Source organism: Vanessa cardui, chromosome Z (genome assembly GCF_905220365.1).
Source record: "Vanessa cardui chromosome Z, ilVanCard2.1, whole genome shotgun sequence".
Classification (NCBI taxonomy): Eukaryota; Metazoa; Arthropoda; class Insecta; order Lepidoptera; family Nymphalidae; genus Vanessa; species Vanessa cardui.
Genome location: NC_061154.1, coordinates 1,429,187 through 1,448,999, shown reverse-complemented (window position 1 = coordinate 1,448,999; position 19,813 = coordinate 1,429,187). Strand labels below are relative to the sequence as shown.

At 31.7% G+C, this 19,813-nt stretch overlaps 1 protein-coding gene across 4 annotated transcripts; it reads right to left on the bottom strand.

Annotated features, from left to right (window-relative positions):
• Positions 1-310: 310 nt before the first annotated feature.
• On the bottom strand, positions 311-19,571 carry LOC124543083 (ankyrin repeat domain-containing protein SOWAHC-like). 4 transcript variants are annotated; one of them, XM_047121117.1, is made up of 10 exons: positions 19,439-19,571; positions 14,470-14,472; positions 8,738-8,827; positions 7,731-7,736; positions 6,830-6,902; positions 5,727-5,819; positions 4,900-4,989; positions 3,453-3,652; positions 2,773-2,886; positions 311-1,732 (listed from the first exon to the last, which is right to left on the bottom strand). In XM_047121117.1, exons 3-10 carry the CDS (start codon positions 8,819-8,821, stop codon positions 1,631-1,633), a joined length of 762 nt encoding a protein of 253 aa, XP_046977073.1. In that variant the 5' UTR covers positions 8,822-8,827; positions 14,470-14,472; positions 19,439-19,571; the 3' UTR covers positions 311-1,630. The 4 variants fall into 4 exon arrangements, with proteins under 4 accessions (XP_046977073.1, XP_046977072.1, XP_046977074.1 ...); XM_047121116.1 differs by lacking the exon at positions 19,439-19,571 and having other exon boundaries at positions 14,470-16,175; XM_047121118.1 differs by lacking the exons at positions 14,470-14,472; positions 19,439-19,571 and adding an exon at positions 14,474-16,174.
• Between the last annotated feature and the right edge of the window lie 242 nt (positions 19,572-19,813).

Sequence of the window (19,813 nt, the reverse complement as noted above, 5' to 3'; positions counted from 1 at the left end):
GATATAAATTATGATATAGAATCAAATGTCATAACACCGTATTGAAGGCTAAGGTTACTCTCGTAACAATATATAACCAATAATACATATTTTCTTTATTTGAAAAACCTATAGGCAGTCATCTCATTCATAAGATGTTCTCAACTAGAAAGTCTTTAGTATTTTATTATCCTTTCCTTTTTTCCAACGCTCTAGTTGCCGACATGGTCAGATCGCCTAATGACGACACAGATTTTTTACATTTATTTTCAAAGTAAGGAATAATGGTGTTATGGAGATTATAAGGTAGTGTGAAAATAAAACACGGCATCACATATAACAAAAGTTTTAATTTCATTAAAAGTTAAATTTAAATACAAATGTAAAATTGGTCCATTGTGGAATGTCTAACATTATTATTATTATTTGTAAATGTAAATAGTTTACATAACTGATTTATAAACAAGTAACTAATCAATTCTGACCGTAAACAAAAACATAATATATTTAAAATAATAAAAGTTGTTCAGTACAGACAGAAATGAAATATTTGTTGGCAACTTAAAGTAACATTGTTCTGAAATTTAACAAGATTTTTTTAAGCTTTGTTCAATAATTGTGTACATTACTTCAATGGAATGTTTAATATTTTTGTTGCTAACCGTAGCATTAGCAAAAGTCAAATAATAGGCCTTACTGTACTCTTTACAAATTAATAAAATAAACAGAAAATATTAATACAAATTATCACATTTCGAGTGATTATAACCTTAACACATAAATATATAATACAAGCAAATATAGTCTTTAAAGCAGATATTAAAATTAATTATCATTTCAAACATTTGAACGCACGAATTGGTACACTTTATCTTCTATAATACACCTTAACAAACAAACGTAATCTTTATAACTATTATGATTAAGAATAAAAATGCTTTGACATTCAGTAACGATATTCTCAATAAAAAACTTAACACAAGCAGAAATGGCTTTATGGCCTTGATTATAAAGATGTAAATTGAATAACAATAATGTTGATTTGAAAATAGAACAGCGCTTTTTACATCTAAATTCATTTTAATGTAATAAAAACAATGGTGTTGTACTAAACAGATATGTTATTAACGCGCAAAAAGTGAAGACTAGAAAACGTCCTAATTGGGACGTTTGCCTGAAGTCGTTTTACATAGTACTTACGTTATAATACATCATAATTACGTAGTTATACGTTTTGCGTAATTAAAACATCTAGTTATCCCTTTTACTTATTGTTTTTATCAAACTATCCTTTTTACTTTTAACTAAATGTAAAAATAAACTAAAATACCCGGCGCGGCACACTTTTTTCTGTTGTTTAGTATGGATATAACATATCTGTTTATTAGAATATCATTGGATAAAAAGGAATCCTTATAAATAACGGAAATATTAAATATTAATGAAAAACTTGAATTCGAATTGTTCATCTTAGGATATAATTTGATAATGTGCGAAAATAATCTCTATTTTAATTGTGATAAAGACTAATATTATTTAACATTACAAGCATAATATAAAAAATGGTATATTTTGATAATTGGTTTAAAAACGAGACCAATATTTTTTATTGTAATTGTGATAGAGACTACAAATCATTTACAATTATTAACTAACTTTGTGATCCTCTTGGTTGCCTCCAGGCCGAATGAAAGCCGGCAGCAGAATCGGAATCCGAATCACCTTCTTCACTAACACCCATTTGAGCTCGAGGCTGAAAAGTAAAAATAAAAGCATAGTATTTTTATTTGGTGGTAGGGCTTTATGAGAAGCTGATGCTATACAATAATTGTGGCATTAATCTAATTATTAAAAAGATAAACTATAACGATCGTACAATCTTTGTCCAAAACCAAAGATTATCATTGTTAATTGTATTTTAAAGTCAATATGATAAAAATCATAAAGTATGTATAGCTTTTATTCCTTGCCATGACAATGAGATACATTGATCCACAATACTACTATTATAATATATTACTTGGTGGTAGAGCTTTGCGCAAGCCCGTGTGGGTAGGTACCACCCACTCATCAGTTATTCTTCCGCCTAATAACCGTACTTAGTATTGTTGTGTTCCGGTTTGAAAGGTGAGTGAGCCAGTGTAACTACAGGCACAAGGGACATAACATCTTTGTTCCCAAAGTTGGTGGCACATTGACAATGTAAAGAATAGTTAATATTTCTTACAGCGTCATTGTCTATAGGTGATGGTGACCACTTACCATCAGGTGGTCCATATGCTCGTCCGCCAACCTATACTATAAAAATAAAAATATCAAAACAAAACAATTAGGAAAAATATAATAAACGTTTCATATGTTTTGGGCGCCTTGGCCAAGTAAGGGATGGTAATCATTTACCATCAATGCCCATTTGCCAGTCCGCTAACTAATCTATACATTTAATAAAATTGGAGCGTCTGTTTGTAATATTAAAATAGCCCTTTTTTAATCAATGCATATCTATATCACGGTACATATACCAAAATAACATTTTTGAAATTTAATCTAATCTCGCTAATATCTTGAACAGTTGGACCGATTTTGACGGGTCTCTCATTGGCAGATAACGATTACAATAAGGAGTAACTTAGGCTACAATAATATATTTTTGTTAAATTCAAACGCATACAAGATCACTGGCACATGTATTTTTAAATAAAGAAAGTACAAGAAACACATGGAACGGACATATTTTACCCCAGTAAATGGTATAGGAAATCTTAGAAAGACCGTGAGGAGAACAATGCTTACCTGATCCGGAGTTGATGGTGTACTTCGGCTGTGAGATCCAACCCCTCGCCTTCCACTGGCACCGCGTCTTCTGATCTTGTTGCTCATTGGGGGAGGCATCAACTTATCGTCTTTCTAAAACATTTAAAAACATACAACTATATCCCCAATTCACTTCTTTCATTTCCAATACATATTTATAAACTGTATGTTTTTTAAATGAATTCATATGCTAAGTACTAGACGGAACAGAAGATAATCTATTTACGTAAAAAAAATCACATTACAACAACAACAACAACAACAACAACAACAACAACAACAACAGCCTGTAAATTCCCACTGCTGGGCTAAAGGCCTCCTCACCCTTTGAGGAGAAGGTTTGGAACATATTCCACCACGATGTTTCAATGCGGGTTGGTGGAATACACATGTGGCAGAATTTCTATGAAATTTGTCACATGCAGGTTTCCTCACGATGTTTTCCTTCACCGCTGAGCACGAGATGAATTATAAAGATAAATTAAGCACACGAATCAGCGGTGCTTGCCTGGGTTTGAACCCGCAATCATCGGTTAAGATGCACGCGTTCTAACCACTGGGCCACATCGACTGAAAAAAACACATTATTTTTAATAAAATACGATTTTGACTTTTTGTACATATTCAGACAATGTTTTGACTAATTATGATGCCCATACTTGTATATTATCAGCTGATCCCCAGGATTTATGGAGCTGGTCACCATCATCAGACCGTCTATCCAGATCTCTGTCACGGGCTGATTTGGGCACATACGCTGATGACCTTGTAGCCCCGACGCCTAGGAAATTACTGAACGCTTCCGTTGTCTTCTTTACACGAACGTTTAGCGACCCTATTCTGAGGAAGCCTTCCTTTTCTGCAAAGTTATAATCTTAATTAGTTTTAGTATTAGAAAATAATACGAGCAGCGACACACATACAGACCCAGCAATACGAAAAAGTTATCGAAATATACTAAATAATATTTTAGTTAAAATGCTACTAGTTTAAAATTAGAATAATTGTATTTTGAAATAAACATAGCAGCAAAATTAATTACAAAAGATGTATTACTAGACAATTTTTACTTTCAGTTATTTGGAAAATATTGACCGTCACCCACAAAAGAGAAATGGCCCGTGCACTGACAAAGCGCAATGAGGAGCAAGAATGTCACTTAATTCATTCCAATATTTCCAATTTATTTTTGCTAATTGTTTTGAAGTTAAAATGTCCACGCTGCGCTTTGCCATGTGCGTCACGCAAACGACGAGAGTGAAACAAAAAGTTCTTATTAAGAAATTAATATGCCATATCTTTGAGGGTAGTTTAATATTTGTTTTAATGACTGTATGGATACTAAAGGTAAAATTATATATTAACTTTATCGAAAACTATAAGAAGGTAAGTTGTTTCTTCATATTTATTAAAACTGGCTTCAATAACCTTGAACACTACCTACATTCCTATGACTTAGCCTTAAGGAATATTCATTAAATTATTTTATAGTTGTACTAGCTACCCGCCTTGGCTTCAGACGGGTGCAAGACTGATACTAATGATACTACTGTATTCATTTATAATACACATTAGAATCTTATAAGATTATCAGTGTTTCTTTACTGTGTTATCTATGAATTATACACAAAAACCTTCCTCTAGAATCACTCTATCTATTAAAAAATCACATCAAAATCCGTTGCGTAATTTTAAAGATCTAAGCATACATAGACCAGACAGCGGTAAGTGACTTTGTTTTATAATATGTAATAATAATAATTGAAAGAAGAATTGGTTTTATTAATTTCATAAGAATATATTAATTCCAAAAACTTTTTGAATCACCCTCGAACACCGAAGACACATAAGAAAAACATTACAGATACATCAGACACAGAACTGATATTAATGGAATGGACACAAGAACCAAATTCACGAACAAAGAAAATTGAACGTAATAAGCTTACACATAGAGATCATTTTATAAAATCACCATTCTTATTTTGCTGAAACGACACAAATAACGTACACATAAATGATAGTCACAGGTAAAATTAGACACACAGATGTAAATAAGCCCAATTAATAATCCCTTAGGGGAAATTTTACTGAATCTGTGTATACCATTCTTAATCAGCTCAAGTTGGGTCTGTGGTACCCTTACACTGGGCGCAGAGGTAACTGTACGGCGTAAATTATTATTGGTAGTGGGTTCTGTGAAACAGGTTTGATTACAATTTGTAGAAATATCAACTTGATTTAATTTTGATAGCATTATTATTGTATCATTTGAAGCTGAATATAATTTATTGGTATTTTTTTAATAATAATAATGAACAGCCTGTATATAATGTCGCACTGCATGGAAAAGGTTTTATTTACTATTAATGAGGAGTTTGGAGCATATTCTATCCTTGGTTCCGTGGTCTTGGTCGTGTGATTTGGTGTATATTAATGATACAAACACAAGGTTCCCTTATGATGTTTTTCTTTACCATAGAGCAAAATAATAATTATAAACGCCAATAGTGTATATACCGCATTTATGTTATAACAGGAATATAACATATAATGGATCTTAATCCATTATATGTTATATTCCTGTTTCTTGGATTATTATAAACTTTGTAAAACATTTTCTTTTTTTAACGTAACTGTAAACAGTAATAATTATTAAATATATTTATGTTATGTTCACAAATATATGTCTTATTATAAATATATTATATCTATAATAGATAGGATAGATTTTGATAAAACTTTGCCATATGCATTTGCTGATATTCTCTTAAACTTTTTGACAAAATAGATATATGTTCAGAATAAATGATCAATCTTTTACTTTACTTTATTATTTTTTGTATGATAATATATGAGGTGGGGATTATGATGGTAGGGGATGGAGGGGGGGGGGGGGGATGTTCAGTTGGATGTATTATGTATAGACTCACTGCGATAAGACCCTGGCGACAGTGATGTGTCCATGTGCACTAAGTATTGTCGGGGTTTCTTGCCAGACCAGTCTCTCACGTTGGGGTCAGCATCTGAATAATAAGATTTGTTTTAGGTAATTAGCCGTAAATGACGAAATATATTGAAAAAGGGTTTGCGCTACTGCTGAGTATTGCACTGAAGTTGTAAAATTTGGTCACGTTAAGTTGCTGTTTTTAACCGACTTCATAAAAGGAGGAGGTTCTCAATTCGTCGGGGCCTTTTTTTTATTTGAAATAATTATAATTTCCTCTTAATTTATAATTATTTTTTGAACGCAAGTACATAAAGCTCACACTTTTCACGTCAATAGTCTACAAAAATTTAAGCTCTGTAGTGTAGCTGTATGATAATACCAACAGTTAAACCCTCTCAAAAGAGCTGCACTATCTGGTATATGGTTAATTTTTTAGGAGTAAAATAAACGGCTCATACATTTCATATTGTATTCTTCACAGATGTTATCAAAATAATTAGTTTATTTCCGTCACCTACAATTTAAGTGGTATGATTTGAAAAAACCACAATTTTAGTTTACAGCGCCATCTTGGAAATAAAATGGAACTATGTACTACAAGTTTGTCAAAGTGATTTGTTTCCGAGAATTTTAACTAGATGGCGCTGTTACAAATGTATCGTAATAATCGTTAGATGTCACTATTTAGTAAATATTCTCGTGAAAGAATGACTTAATTATTGAGAGAATGTGATGCTAACATAATTTAAATCTGTTATATGAAAAATAAAATAAATTTGTCATATACACGATAATGAGAACAAAAAATACGCCTGGAAGTGGCACATTATGTGCTCTATGGTAAAAGGCTAATCTCATGTTATATTCTTCGTTCAGATTTATTAATACGAAATCACTTTTAAAAAATAATGTGTCATACATTAACCATATAATAAATAAACTAAAATTTAACTCAAGACTGATATTGAACTAATTGAAATGGCCTAAAAGATTTATGGTCCTCCTTACACACCGTATAAGAAAATAAAATACCACTATTTCTTCCTAATTAGTGGCTTCAATGACAGTAAAATTATATTATCTTACCGTATACTTCTACTAGAAGTCTGTAGACATTTTCGTGACGAAATCTCATTGCAATATGTAGTGGCGTGTATCCCTGTAAATCACACAGATGTATTTATTTACATGAAATTTAGGCTAAAAATAATTATTATTGAATACTAGTAATCGCTCGTGTTTTATGCTGTTGGTTGCTATGTCTCAGGAAAAAAAGTAGCCTATGTCCTTTGTGGGAGTTCAACTTTGCTTCATAACAAATTTTATCAAATTCGGTTCAGCGGTTTGGTCGTGAAACAGCGACAAACATACAGAGTTACTTTGACATTTATAATACTAAAATAGATTTTCGGTGATCATGGGTTAGTACACTTCATCTTAACCGATTATAACCGGTTCAATCCGGATATTATCGATTTGATTTTCATAATTTGTTTTTACAATTTGTTACAGACTCGGCTTTGTTTATATTCTGAAGTAATTCTAAATATTCTTAGGTCTATATTTTGCTTGGAAATGTGTCAAATGTCCAGCCTCAACCACTGGAGCCTTTAAAACCTTCAAATCGAATAGGCCTTAGACGTCAGACATACACAAGCTGTTATCATACTTTATTCGACTATCACTTTCACGAATACTCTCCGAATCTCCCCTATTTTCGTAACGGGGGACTTTCAATATAATATTATGAAGCAAATATTAAATCTGACTCCCTGAATATTACGACAGCGACAGGTGTAATATAAAAAAAAATAGTGAATTCGAAAAACGTAATATCACACCTAACTAATATACATAAATTCGAACAATTCTGACGTTATTCCTTAGAGACACGATTTAGTTAATAGCACATCAAAATGGCGGACGAAGAGTTAATTTTACCGCGCTTTTCAGAGAATCTAAACTAACGATAATAAAATCAACTTACCCCATTCTAAGACGCGACGTTGACAGCGCATGAAAAGAAAGTAATGTCTGTTTAACGATACCGTAAAAGTTGTTAAATGGTTTAGCGAGGAGCATTTGATTGAGCATTAAGATTCGGCTGAAGTATTATAAATACGTGTTAACAGTGTTCGGCGGTTAGCACATGATGAAATTACGTGTGATTAAGGAGATACCTCGTCGAGATATCGTGTAGTGACTGTTCGTGGTATTTCATTTTTGTCGGATTGTAATTGAGTGTTACATGTGTTTTGATTTTGTATTAACATATTAGATTTGAAAATAATAAACAAACTTTTTGTCATGTCATTGATAACGTTTACATTTTAGTGATGATCAGACAATTTTCAGATTCTTTTAGTATATCAAATACTAAGACAAAATTAAATGTTTTTTTTTTAATGGTAATATATTAATAATATATAATGGTTATAATATGTAATGAATATACTCAGAGACGAGTATTTGTATATCATCTCGGTCGCAAATTATATTACGCCAATGAATAGGTGTCTGGATAAAAATATATATATTTATATATGAGTATAACGAAAACCAATATTTGCTAAATATTTTCGTAATAAAAATAGATATACTGAAAATAAGGATAGCATTTTATTGTATAGTACGACACAACTTAGATGTAGCATCTGAAAAATTCAATAAAACCGATTACTGCCGGTTTATACAACCAACAGAAATATCTTGCTATCCCGCTATTCGATGCTATTCGTCGCTATAGATTTCCGCTTCAGTTAAACCCGAAAAAGCAAGTGCATGTAATTGGACGTGTCAAATTGACCATTACATTAGACCATATGGTATTACAAGTTATTAAGTTTGTGTAAAGATTATATTCACATAAGCAATAAATATTAAAAATTTGGGATAGCGTTCGTATTTCGGATGTGATCGGTTTTACGAAATTTGCCGATGTTACATCTAAGTTGTGTCGTACTATAATAAGATAATGACAAATCAGTAACTCACCGAGCGTTCGTTGACGATGTGACGATGGATTCCCGCCAGCAGTTTTACTAAGTTTTCGTCACCGCGTTTACAAGCCCAGTGCATCGCAGTCTGAAATTATGAGATCGAGGATTAACAACAATACAAAACTTGGTCAAACAAACAACAAGAAAAACAATTGAATTATTGACAAACACATAATCAAACTAAACGATACCATTTTTATAATAAATTTAAAAAAAAACACTATTTAGGAATATTTTAAAATGTACACGTGAGAAGTAAAATTATAAACATATAGATAGAACATCTTATTATGATGGCGATGACGTCACCGATAATTTGAACGAAATTCGAAGATTATCTGAATACTTTATAATAATAGAACTAAATTTTTACCTTTACGACAAAACAAGCAAAACTCTAACAAGAAAAACAAATAGCTCACTTCAAATAGCGCAAATCACTACATACAATCCGCTTATAAGAATCACTTGTTACAATTCGACCGTCAATAATATATGATGTAAACAAAATGTAGAAATCGCACGGAAGCATTAAAGACTTTTTTTTTTGCCGTGATTATAGCCAAATAACAGCAAATTATCAGGATAAATATCTAAGCCTAACTTCAAAACACGAACGATTTTAGTAGGTTGGGAAACAAATGACTTGATTGCTCGCCTTTTATTTTTATGTATGTAAAACACTGACGGACAATATAATGCCGAAATTATAGCTCATGATAATAGGAACGTATTAGGATGATTTGCATCCAGATTAAAGATTATATTTTGTTGAAGGTGGGTGCTATTAGCATAGTTATATGAATTAACTCGGCCATAATCTGTGGTCGTTTTAATTTTAAAATCGTCGGGACTGGGAAATTTTGGAGCGATGCCGATACTTGTTATCTTTAATGCGACCATTTAGATTGAGACTCTCTTTACATCGTCAGTTTTTGTTATCTGTATGACGAGAGATTTAACGTTGTTTCAAGTAACGTCTTCTTTTGTTTTTATTAGATTACATCACACGCGTTCCGTTTAAATTTGGAATTACTTCAAAACGTTATCGTGCGATCTGTGAAGAAACATTGTGAGAAAACCTATACGCCTCCGAATAAATTCTAAAATGTATATTCATCTGCTACCCGCGGAGAAGCAGCGGGACAGGTTAATTTAATAAAGGCCCACAAATAATTTTAGTATTCAATATAATTATTGAATGAAAGGGCACACGCTAAAGGTTTTTGTATATTACCCCAAACCTCATGAATATTTACTCACAATTTTATTATGCGATTTTAGTCTTAATAAACCTTTAAACATTAAATGGATAAATGCAATGATGAATTTAAAGGTCCGCTAAAAAAGGTGTGATCGTTGTTTTTTTGTTTTTAAAAAAAAAAACAAGTTTGAAGATCGATATCTCTAAAATCTTTAAAATCTTTCCGAAGGAACTCGATTCCGGCCGGCCGCATACCGGTTTTCAGAGTAAACAGAGCGTCGCTTTATCGAGGGGTTACCAATCGTAGGTACAAGGTGTAGGCGTGATCGTAGCTGATTCAGTGGAATAGTGGCCTGTACCTAGGTTCGGCGTCGGGAGAAATATGGGACTCGAGGGAGGTGGTGTTAATTTCCAGCGGCCGGTACGATTTCGAAACGTCGACCGAAATTGGCGGTGGCATTTTCGTGTATTAGCTTTCTCTCCGATATTCTGTTGCGGGCAATTTCGGTATTGCTCGTTTTTGGACTATAGTCGTCGGGGTCGAGTGGCACTATTTAAAATTAGAAAACCTTCCAACTGTAACATCATTGAGTGCAGACATTTGACGACTGGTTCGTCTTCAAATCAAACGATAGCGGAAAATTCAGCTCGGAAACTGCACGGATTTTATATCGAATTGCTCATGCTTGGAACTATTTCATATCAGAATTTAAATAAAGTGTGAGCCTTTTATTGTCACTCTTTACATAGCAACTGAGCAAAAAAATTTTATACGTGTAGATTAATGGCATAACACTTAATAATTATGATATATTAAAAATAATTGAGGCAAAGTAATTGCAATAGTAATTGTTACCATTTTTTTTATAAAGCATTTAATATTGAGTTAGGTTAAATTAATTTCTTAACGTTCAAAGAGACAGCAAACAATCCTTGTATTTGTTTTGAAGAGGGAATTAAACGTGGATCGCTTGGAGGTGTCGCTTCATTTACATTGAAATACAATGTTACAAAGATGTATAGTACGACACAACTTAGATGTAGCATCCGCAAAATTCCTAAAACCGATCACATTCGAATTAAGTACTCTATCGCAAATTACCAATATTTATTTCTTATGTGAATATGATCTTTATAACTTGTAATATCATATGACCTAATATATTCGTCAATTTGACACGTCACTGACGCGAGAATCAATGGCAACGAATAGCGTCGAATGGCGCGATAGGGAGCTATTTCTATTGGTAGTGTAAATCGGCAGTAATCGGTTTTATTGCATTTGCCGATGCTAGATCTAAGTTGTGTCGTACTATACATATATATCGATTGTTACAAATTATTTTGTGATGTAGAAAACGTATCTTAGCAACGATTAAAGTTAGATATCGAATATATATTAATAAGCATTTTATTCAAACTCCAATTTCAATAATATATGTTTAATATATTCTAGCCTGAATTACTCCTTATTATATCAGTTATCTGCCAGTTAAAGTTCCGTCAAAATCGGTCCAGACGTTCCAGAGATTAGCCGGAACAAACAGACAGACAGACAAACTCCAATTTTATTATATGTATAGATAACAAAATAAAATTACTGTACTATCAAATTAATATCTTAGATAATTGAAACGCCAATCAGGAAAACTAACTGTTATATGCAGATTGCTTAACGGATAATTTTGTTTAAATTGACAGCCGTTCTTGTTAGTTACTAAAAATGTTTTTTTTTTGTTATGGATTTTTGTTATGTATAAATCACATCCGATTGATTTTTCCCTTATCCATAAAACCATCATAATAACCTCTATATTTACAAATACGAACAAACAACACGTACAATGCAACAATGTCTTCACATATCAATAAAGTCGTATGTACAAACTGATCAATATACAAGATTACATAAAATAATAACCTCTAATTCACTTTGTAACTAAAATATAATGTAACTACGCATTTACTTTGAAAAGGTTCTATTTTCATTTTATAGTTACGCTTCGTCACAATCTTTCTAATATCGAACTACGCATGACAGAAGAGCGAAATTCACAAAGGACCTTTTGCAATTACATATAAACTGTCAGTTAGTACCTTTTACAATAGCAATACATGATTGTAAAAGTACCCAAGTCATACACGATAACTTACAAACCTACACTAATTGCTAATTCCGCGCGGGCGGAACATCGCGTACAGATAGACGCGTTTTATATATACGGCTTCAACATGCATGCGTTATAAGTATTTTAATCTCCTGAAGAAATCTCTTTCCAGTAGGCAACATGATCAACTTGTTTCAAATTGAAAGACATATCAACAGCTACCGAATATTTTTCTATCCTTGAAGGTTGATAATTGTTTTAATTGTGAATGGAAGATCTTACAAAGAAATTGTACACAAATGTTCACTTAAATAGTTTTCACGTTTACTCATACGTGGTATTATTTTCAGTTAGTGTTACAGTTAGTTAAAGACTTATTTTCAAATGTGTTTGAATGGCTAAAAACTAAACAATTGACCAATAAAATATCACGAACAAGCATCAGAAAAAGTCGACGCTCACTCTCATCCTTACCAGGCACGGATGTATATGATTGAAAATTTAATCACTACATAGTATAAAACAAAGTCGCTTTCTCTGTCGCTATATCCCTATGTATGCTTAAATCTTTAAAACTACGCAACGGATTTTGATGCGGTTTTATTTAATAGAAACAGTGATTCGAGAGGAAGGTTTTTGTATATAATACATGGACAATAAAGTAAAGAAACACTGATAATTTTAGAAGTTTGTAATGTGATGTCGTAAATGAACAAATTCTGTCGTACATTTAGTATCATTGGAGAACCAGTGCGAAGCCGGGGCGGGTCGCTAGTAACTTCATAACTCAACATAGCTCAACGAAACAGTCACAGATAAACACACACACACACACACATACATACACTAAACCTTTACACTATATCATTATCAATCCTATAAAACATCAACAGTGATTTTTTTAAAATAAATTTCAACTATATAACATCGCAACCCGATTATGTCAGAGGAATTAACGACATATTAAAAGAAGAAAGACATTAATGAGTTACTTTAAACAAATAAACTTTATAACGGACCATTAAAATCTATTCCGACACCTTCGAGATCACGAATCGAGATAAAATATGAGTTATAATTATTCTGGTTTCGAATTTGTTTCGTTTTTTGTTTTTTTTTTACAACGATGACGATGAAATATAGATGACATTCGATTTTGATGTTAATTACATACGAGTTTATAAGATAAAACAGTACCACTTTATTATTTATTCGAAGTGCTAATAAGAAATTGTCGTGGAATTTTAATCCGAGCCGTCTATGATTGATATTACAGATTTATTTAATACATACAATAAAGATTTATAAAAAGTCGTTTGTTTGGTTTCCTTTGAATCGTAAAAATAATTTGAATTTGCAAATTCTTTAACATTCTCACGTTTGTACTTAGCCGTGCTACTCAAATAACTACAACAACAACAAAAACCTGTATATTTCCCACACCTGGGCTAAGGCCGTCTCTCCCTTTGTTCACCACGCTGTTCCAATTCGGGTTGGTGGAATACACATGTGGCAGAATTTCTATAAAATTAGACACGTACAGGTTTACTCACGATGTTTTCTTTCACCGCCGAGAACGAGATGAATTATATTCAACACATGAATGTTTAAAGGTGCTTTCCTGAGTTTGAACCCACAATCATCGGTAAAAATGAACGCGTTCTATCCACCATCACGACTATTCAAGTAAAAACTCTTGGACTAGGTGGACTGATGATTAGAATACTGGATTCGAGGAGCGATCGGAGTTACCCTGATCAAATCAATAAATTCATCATCATGACGGACTTCGGATATTTAGAAAAACGCAAATAGGATTCATTGAACTAGACAAGACATATTAATAGACGTTTTGTGACGATTTCAGTGTATTTGCGCAAATTTTATTTTTAGTACAGTCTTTAAATTTATTGTCTGCCAAATTATCTTGTGTGTTTGGAATGTACGAAGAATCAACAATAACTATCGATCAAACCAAATATGTTTGAAATATTTGTAACGACTTTTGAAATCAATTACAATTTTAAACGAGTTGTACTTTTAACGATTTCAATATCGATATAAACTTCTTTGAAATTCGTATTATTATTAATTGTATTTGATTACATTTTAACATTACTTACCTTTATATAATATTCGTTATCATTTATATAAATATGTGAACTTAATTGTCAGAAAGAGAAATCAGAAACTTGTCTAGGTTAGAAAAAGATAGCAAATACTTTTATTACTATCATCACTTTAAATACATTACAAATTTCGAACAACAAGAACGGCACAGATGTGTATATTTTATTAATTTATTTCTCTTGACATAAGTAACGACTACAAAAAAAAAAACAATTTAAAAATGGAATCATTTAGTTTTACCTTTTTACTAACAACAAAATAAAAAAATAAAAAACATATACTTACGTACTGTTGTGTTCGGCAACGCGCGTGCGACATGCAGAAAATAAACACAGTATTAGTTCATTAACACGGTAACTTTCATGTTTATAAAAAATATATCCACAAACGAAACAGCATTCAAAACACACAGCGTTACATGTGTTAACATAATACTATCCATTAAACTGATTTTAATCATTCCTTATCTGTGGTTACAGTGTTTTAAAACACTAGCCGTCAGCCGCCACTTCGCGCGGTGTTGCCGCTTTTAATATGATTAATATGTAAACCAGTACTTATGTAATTATTTAAACTAAAGTAATTATCACAAAACTTACATCCTATTCTACTTTTAGACGTAGTTTTAAAGAAAAGTCTACCATACATGCAGATTTAAATGTAATTACATCATGAACGAAAAACATGGCCTTTTTACAATGAAATTTTCAACTCGTAAGCCAGTATGGCTCAGTGGTTTGTGACAATATTTACACATATAGAGGGTTCAAATACTGGCATTGCTGATTTATAAGCCTAGATAGAAAATTATAAATTCATCTTAATATTAGCTAATATACTACACCCCTTGTGCTTGAGGATACCTTCACACCGGAACACAACACAAAATATCTAATGAGTGATTTATACCTAGACAAAGCTACCATCGAATTAACAATACATTAAAGATAATATGAAGATTACAATAATAGTGTTACAAGCTTACAATAAATTTGCTGTCTAAGTCGGCGATATAAAAAGGTTTACATTAAAAGACTCGTAACATGGAATCACCATATTAAACTTTACTAAATTCTCTCTAAATCCTAAACACATTCGCATTTTATCGTTAGACGTGTCAAGTATCGAACACCTGCCTACATGTTCACCCCAATAAAGATAGGTATCATTTTCAACCTAAACTTTAACGCCTTGTATTCTAGTTCACGAAGTGTAATATTTATAATGCTTATAACCAAATGTTTGTGACATCTGCTATTAAAATATCTACCAGTTTTTAATTAGTCAAATAAGCCAAGAATAATTAATAGGGCGGATGAAATATTACTTTCACTGAATGACGTAGTTCGATCTATATATAAAACGACTGTACAGTCTGTCCCTTTTATAATTGTAAAAAACAAAATGATTTTTTTTTTATTAAAGTTTTTTACACACTATCAAGATTTTCAAATGATGAATGGGTTCTTTTTATTTAGTGAGTAATCTCAAGTGACGAAAACTTGTCGAAAATAATATAAAAAAAAAAAGTTAATTTAAGACAGCCTTAGAAGTTAGAAAAAAAAACGTGTTACCCGTTTGTAATCCTTAAAATACTTCAAAACGAAAATCTTGGACAACGTTTCCGGGTCAGACGGCAGCCGAATTCACTAATTTATCGCCCGCTAACCTAATAAATTTACTGCGGGATTACTTGGCTTTTGCACAAAGCAAGCTTTATAATTTGTACGATATAAATCTTTACTTTTAAATAAAAACGCTTAGACAAATTTCAAAGAGGCCTACCATGGGATGATTGTACCGAGACAAGAGACAGCTACTCGTACTCAACCGTACTTACTGGTAATAAAAATCGACATTGATGTGTGATTAGAATATAAAAATATTAAAGTACGTAAGACGGCTTGAAGCCTTATCGACCTAGCTGCTTCAGTAAGTAATGTATTTGTAATTTTCATCATTTGTTTTATATCTTCAATGGGATGGGAAACTACTGTGGGAAAGATTCAGTAAACACTTTTAATATATGAGAATGTAACTTTTGTTAGAGATCTAAGTGTTCACTGTTCAGTTTCGGGCAAGAACTAAGGCAAGAAACCTGCTGAAAAAGTTAGACAAAATTCTGACACACGTGTATTCAAACCTTAGTAGAATTTTCAATTCAAATGAACAGCATTTCGTTCGATACTTTAAATGAACGTGCATCAATGGAGAAGAAATTATAATTAAATTTAAAATCTCATAAGAATCACCCAAATGTTACATGAATAAAAATTACCGTCCAACAATAGTCAAGTGACAACGCACTACAGTAACACCGTTGAATCACTTACATCGAACAAGTTTTTAGAGTCAATAAAAATATTCGACTTCCGTCCCACATATACCATAAAGTGTAAATTTTGTACAGGTTATTTTATTTTAGGTTCTTAAAGAGCAATGTTGTGTTCAGACAGGATGCAAGTTCAATGTTAACTCGAGCCGGAGCCGGAGCGTTTTTGGATATCGTTAGGAATTCAGTTACGGCGACGTTTTTAAATCTCGTGGTTCCTTTGTTGGTTAATTTTTTTCGCTTATTATTATTAAGGGATATTTAAAACGAATTTGTCTTTCGATATTAGACCTAATTGTAAAACAATTAAAAGATTCATACGCCGTTTCTGTAATGTTTAGGACATTTTGACATTATCTACTTACATCGACTTTCGAGTGCAAAAAACTATTAATAATTGTTTTAGCTTATTATTATTAAGCAATATTTGAAACGAATTCGTTTTTCAATATTGGACCTAATGCTAAAACTATTAACATTGACATTCATACGCAGTTTTTGTAACGCTTATGACATTCTGACATTACCTACTTACATCGACTTTTGAGTGCAAAAAACTATATACCATTGGCCTATAATTCTAGAATCCTTATTACGCTAAATTATAAGTTAGCGTGGGTAAGTGAAACATTAATAAAGAATGATAAATTACTTACACAACATTATATAGCTATCACACAGGATATATAAAATGAATCGTATAAGTATTTATGCCTTTTTGTAATTTAATAATTAATATTAGTAACCAAAGAAGTATTTTGGTAGAAATTACATTCTATTTTACATAAATATCTATCAATTACTTTAAGTAAAGATTAAGTTATTAACTGTTGGTAATATTACAGTTTTAAGGATTTAACTAGAAAAGTCACAGCTATACCGTATGTATTGTTTTTAATTAATCATCTTTAATGAGGTTTCGTTTAAGGTAGGTTTAATGTCATTGTTATATAAATATTTAGCGCAGTTATCTTTATTAATTAAAATCAATAATACAACAAAATACAAAATGATTTGTCTAATACCTAATCCGATTTAGTCAAATAGATTTAAATCGCTTAGAATCAGTATCCTACACTATGAGTGTTCGCGTAGTATGATTTTAATTCATCACTTACAAACTTACATTTAACAAAAATTGTAATCCTAAGCCGTATATGAAAATGATCAATGGAACTGTTATTTATTTGATGTTTAAAAACAAATAATTATTTGTATTTCAAGTGCCGTCTTTAGCCGTAGTTTACCATACATAATTAAAATATTTCAAACTTAGTACTTAGAGATTTTCGTTATAAGTATAATACATGTGTTGGTATAAAGAACAGAGGTTCTATTTAGGAATTAGTTTAAGTAATTCAAATAAACACGCCATAGCATGCATTCGAGCTTTTTCTGCGATTACTGGTCTGTGTGACCAGGTGTCGTGGTCCGTGGAGGAATTTGTTCCGGTGTGAACAACTTCCTACGTCGGCATATTGATTGCATTTGCTTGTATGTCAATTAGTATGAACGGGACGATGCGTCTTCAGCGCTAATTATCGTCTTGTCAGTATATAGTTATGTCAGAGTGACAGGAAATTGATATGCGTATCGGATTTGATCGCGATTAAAATGAGACGACGTAAGCCCTGATGTATGAGGATGGATTCGCCATTTCGCTCAAATTAAACTGATAGATAACTTTCTAGTACTACATATACTATTGATTATAATACTAATATAATTATATATAACATGATTATAAAACATTTATGTATAATCCCAAATAACCAATGTAAGGCTGTCATTAAACAACTTCAAAAAGGAGAACGTTCTCAATTTGACTGTATTTTTATTTGTTCCATTTTTGAATTATTTTAATTTTATTTATATTCTTAGTTAATTAATTAGTAAATTGTAAAATGTTTTATAGTAGAAAAAAATCAATTTAGATAATTTGATGTCATATAAATTATAGTTACTGTTATTATTTATTATAAAAAAAGGTATCTGACTGTGACATAGGTCCGTAGTTGTAATACATGTACCGATTGTATTCTTTTTACGTTCATATATAAATACTTGTCATTGTGATAAGCAGAATGCAGATTGCATTATACAGCCAACTTGTAGTAGCTTTTTGGAAATAATCTTCAAATATACTTAAAGACACGCACACATTTATCTAGAAGTTAAACATGAACTGTTAGTCACTTTCACTTACTTAATTAATTTATTGAAATTCTAATAGTCACTTTTAAAACACACAAAGTAGCATCAATCTAACAGTTTGAACTTCGTTCGAATTTTGTATTTATAAGCGAACCTTGTATATTTCAAACTATATATTTTCAAATGATACACTTGGAAAATTCTTAAAGATATAACACCACGCCCAGTTGCTAATAATTGAGAAGGGATGATTAATACTTCGCACATACAATCGGAATTGGGATTCAAAGGGATAATGCTACAGGCATTCTATTAATCTATTATATTATATAAATTAATAATCTGTGGATACTTTAGATATGCGATAAAAACTTCCTTCTTTTCTCAATAAAAAAGTAGAGATTATTACACCACGCTACTCCAATGTGGGGTATACACGTGAAAATTTTGTCAAACATGCAGATTTCCTTACGAATTAATCCTTGCCTACAAGACATGAGACTACTTAGTAATCTTTCAATCCGTCTTACAGTAATATATATTATTAAATTATGGTCCGTCTGAGTAAACACTCATTGATACTATCGCCGACTAGTTCGCTGTTCCGGTATGAAGGTTGTACGAGCAAGTGTAATTTTACGCACGAGTGACAAAACATCTTCGATCCCACGGCCAATACAGCTAATGCCATTAGGGCCTATGTGTGCAGATGTGACTAGTGAACAGGTGACATTTCTATTTAATTGATACAAAAATAAAGATACTTACACCCTAGGCGACAGGAATCGACCGCATTCGATGGCGCATGGAAAAGAAAAAGGAAGTTTATTAAAACACACATAAATTACTTGGTGATGGACATTTTTTTCTAACTCACATCTTTCTACAGGCATTATTTCTAACTTTGCAATGGATTATATAGTGAACATTTCCGGAACGCTTTGCACGTTTTGGTATAAGTTGGACATATAAAGGTTTAGTAAAATTCCGTTTAGGAATAACAAAAAATAGCCTTACAATACCTACTGTATAACGTCTACATTAGGTATTTTACTAGTAGGTATGATGCAAATACATCTGTTCAATGTATTGAATCAGTATATACTCCACTATACTTGTCACAAAATTAGTCGCCATCGTCTA

Coding starts and splice junctions, on each gene's coding strand:
- LOC124543083 (XM_047121116.1), bottom strand. CDS start 14,502: ATGTCGCACGCGCGTTGCCGAACACAACAGTAC. Junction 4,990..5,726: donor GTCGCCAGGGTCTTATCGCA/GTGAGTCTATAC, acceptor CCTGTTTCACAG/AACCCACTACCAATAATAAT. Junction 3,653..4,899: donor ACTTGAGCTGATTAAGAATG/GTATACACAGAT, acceptor ATAACTTTGCAG/AAAAGGAAGGCTTCCTCAGA.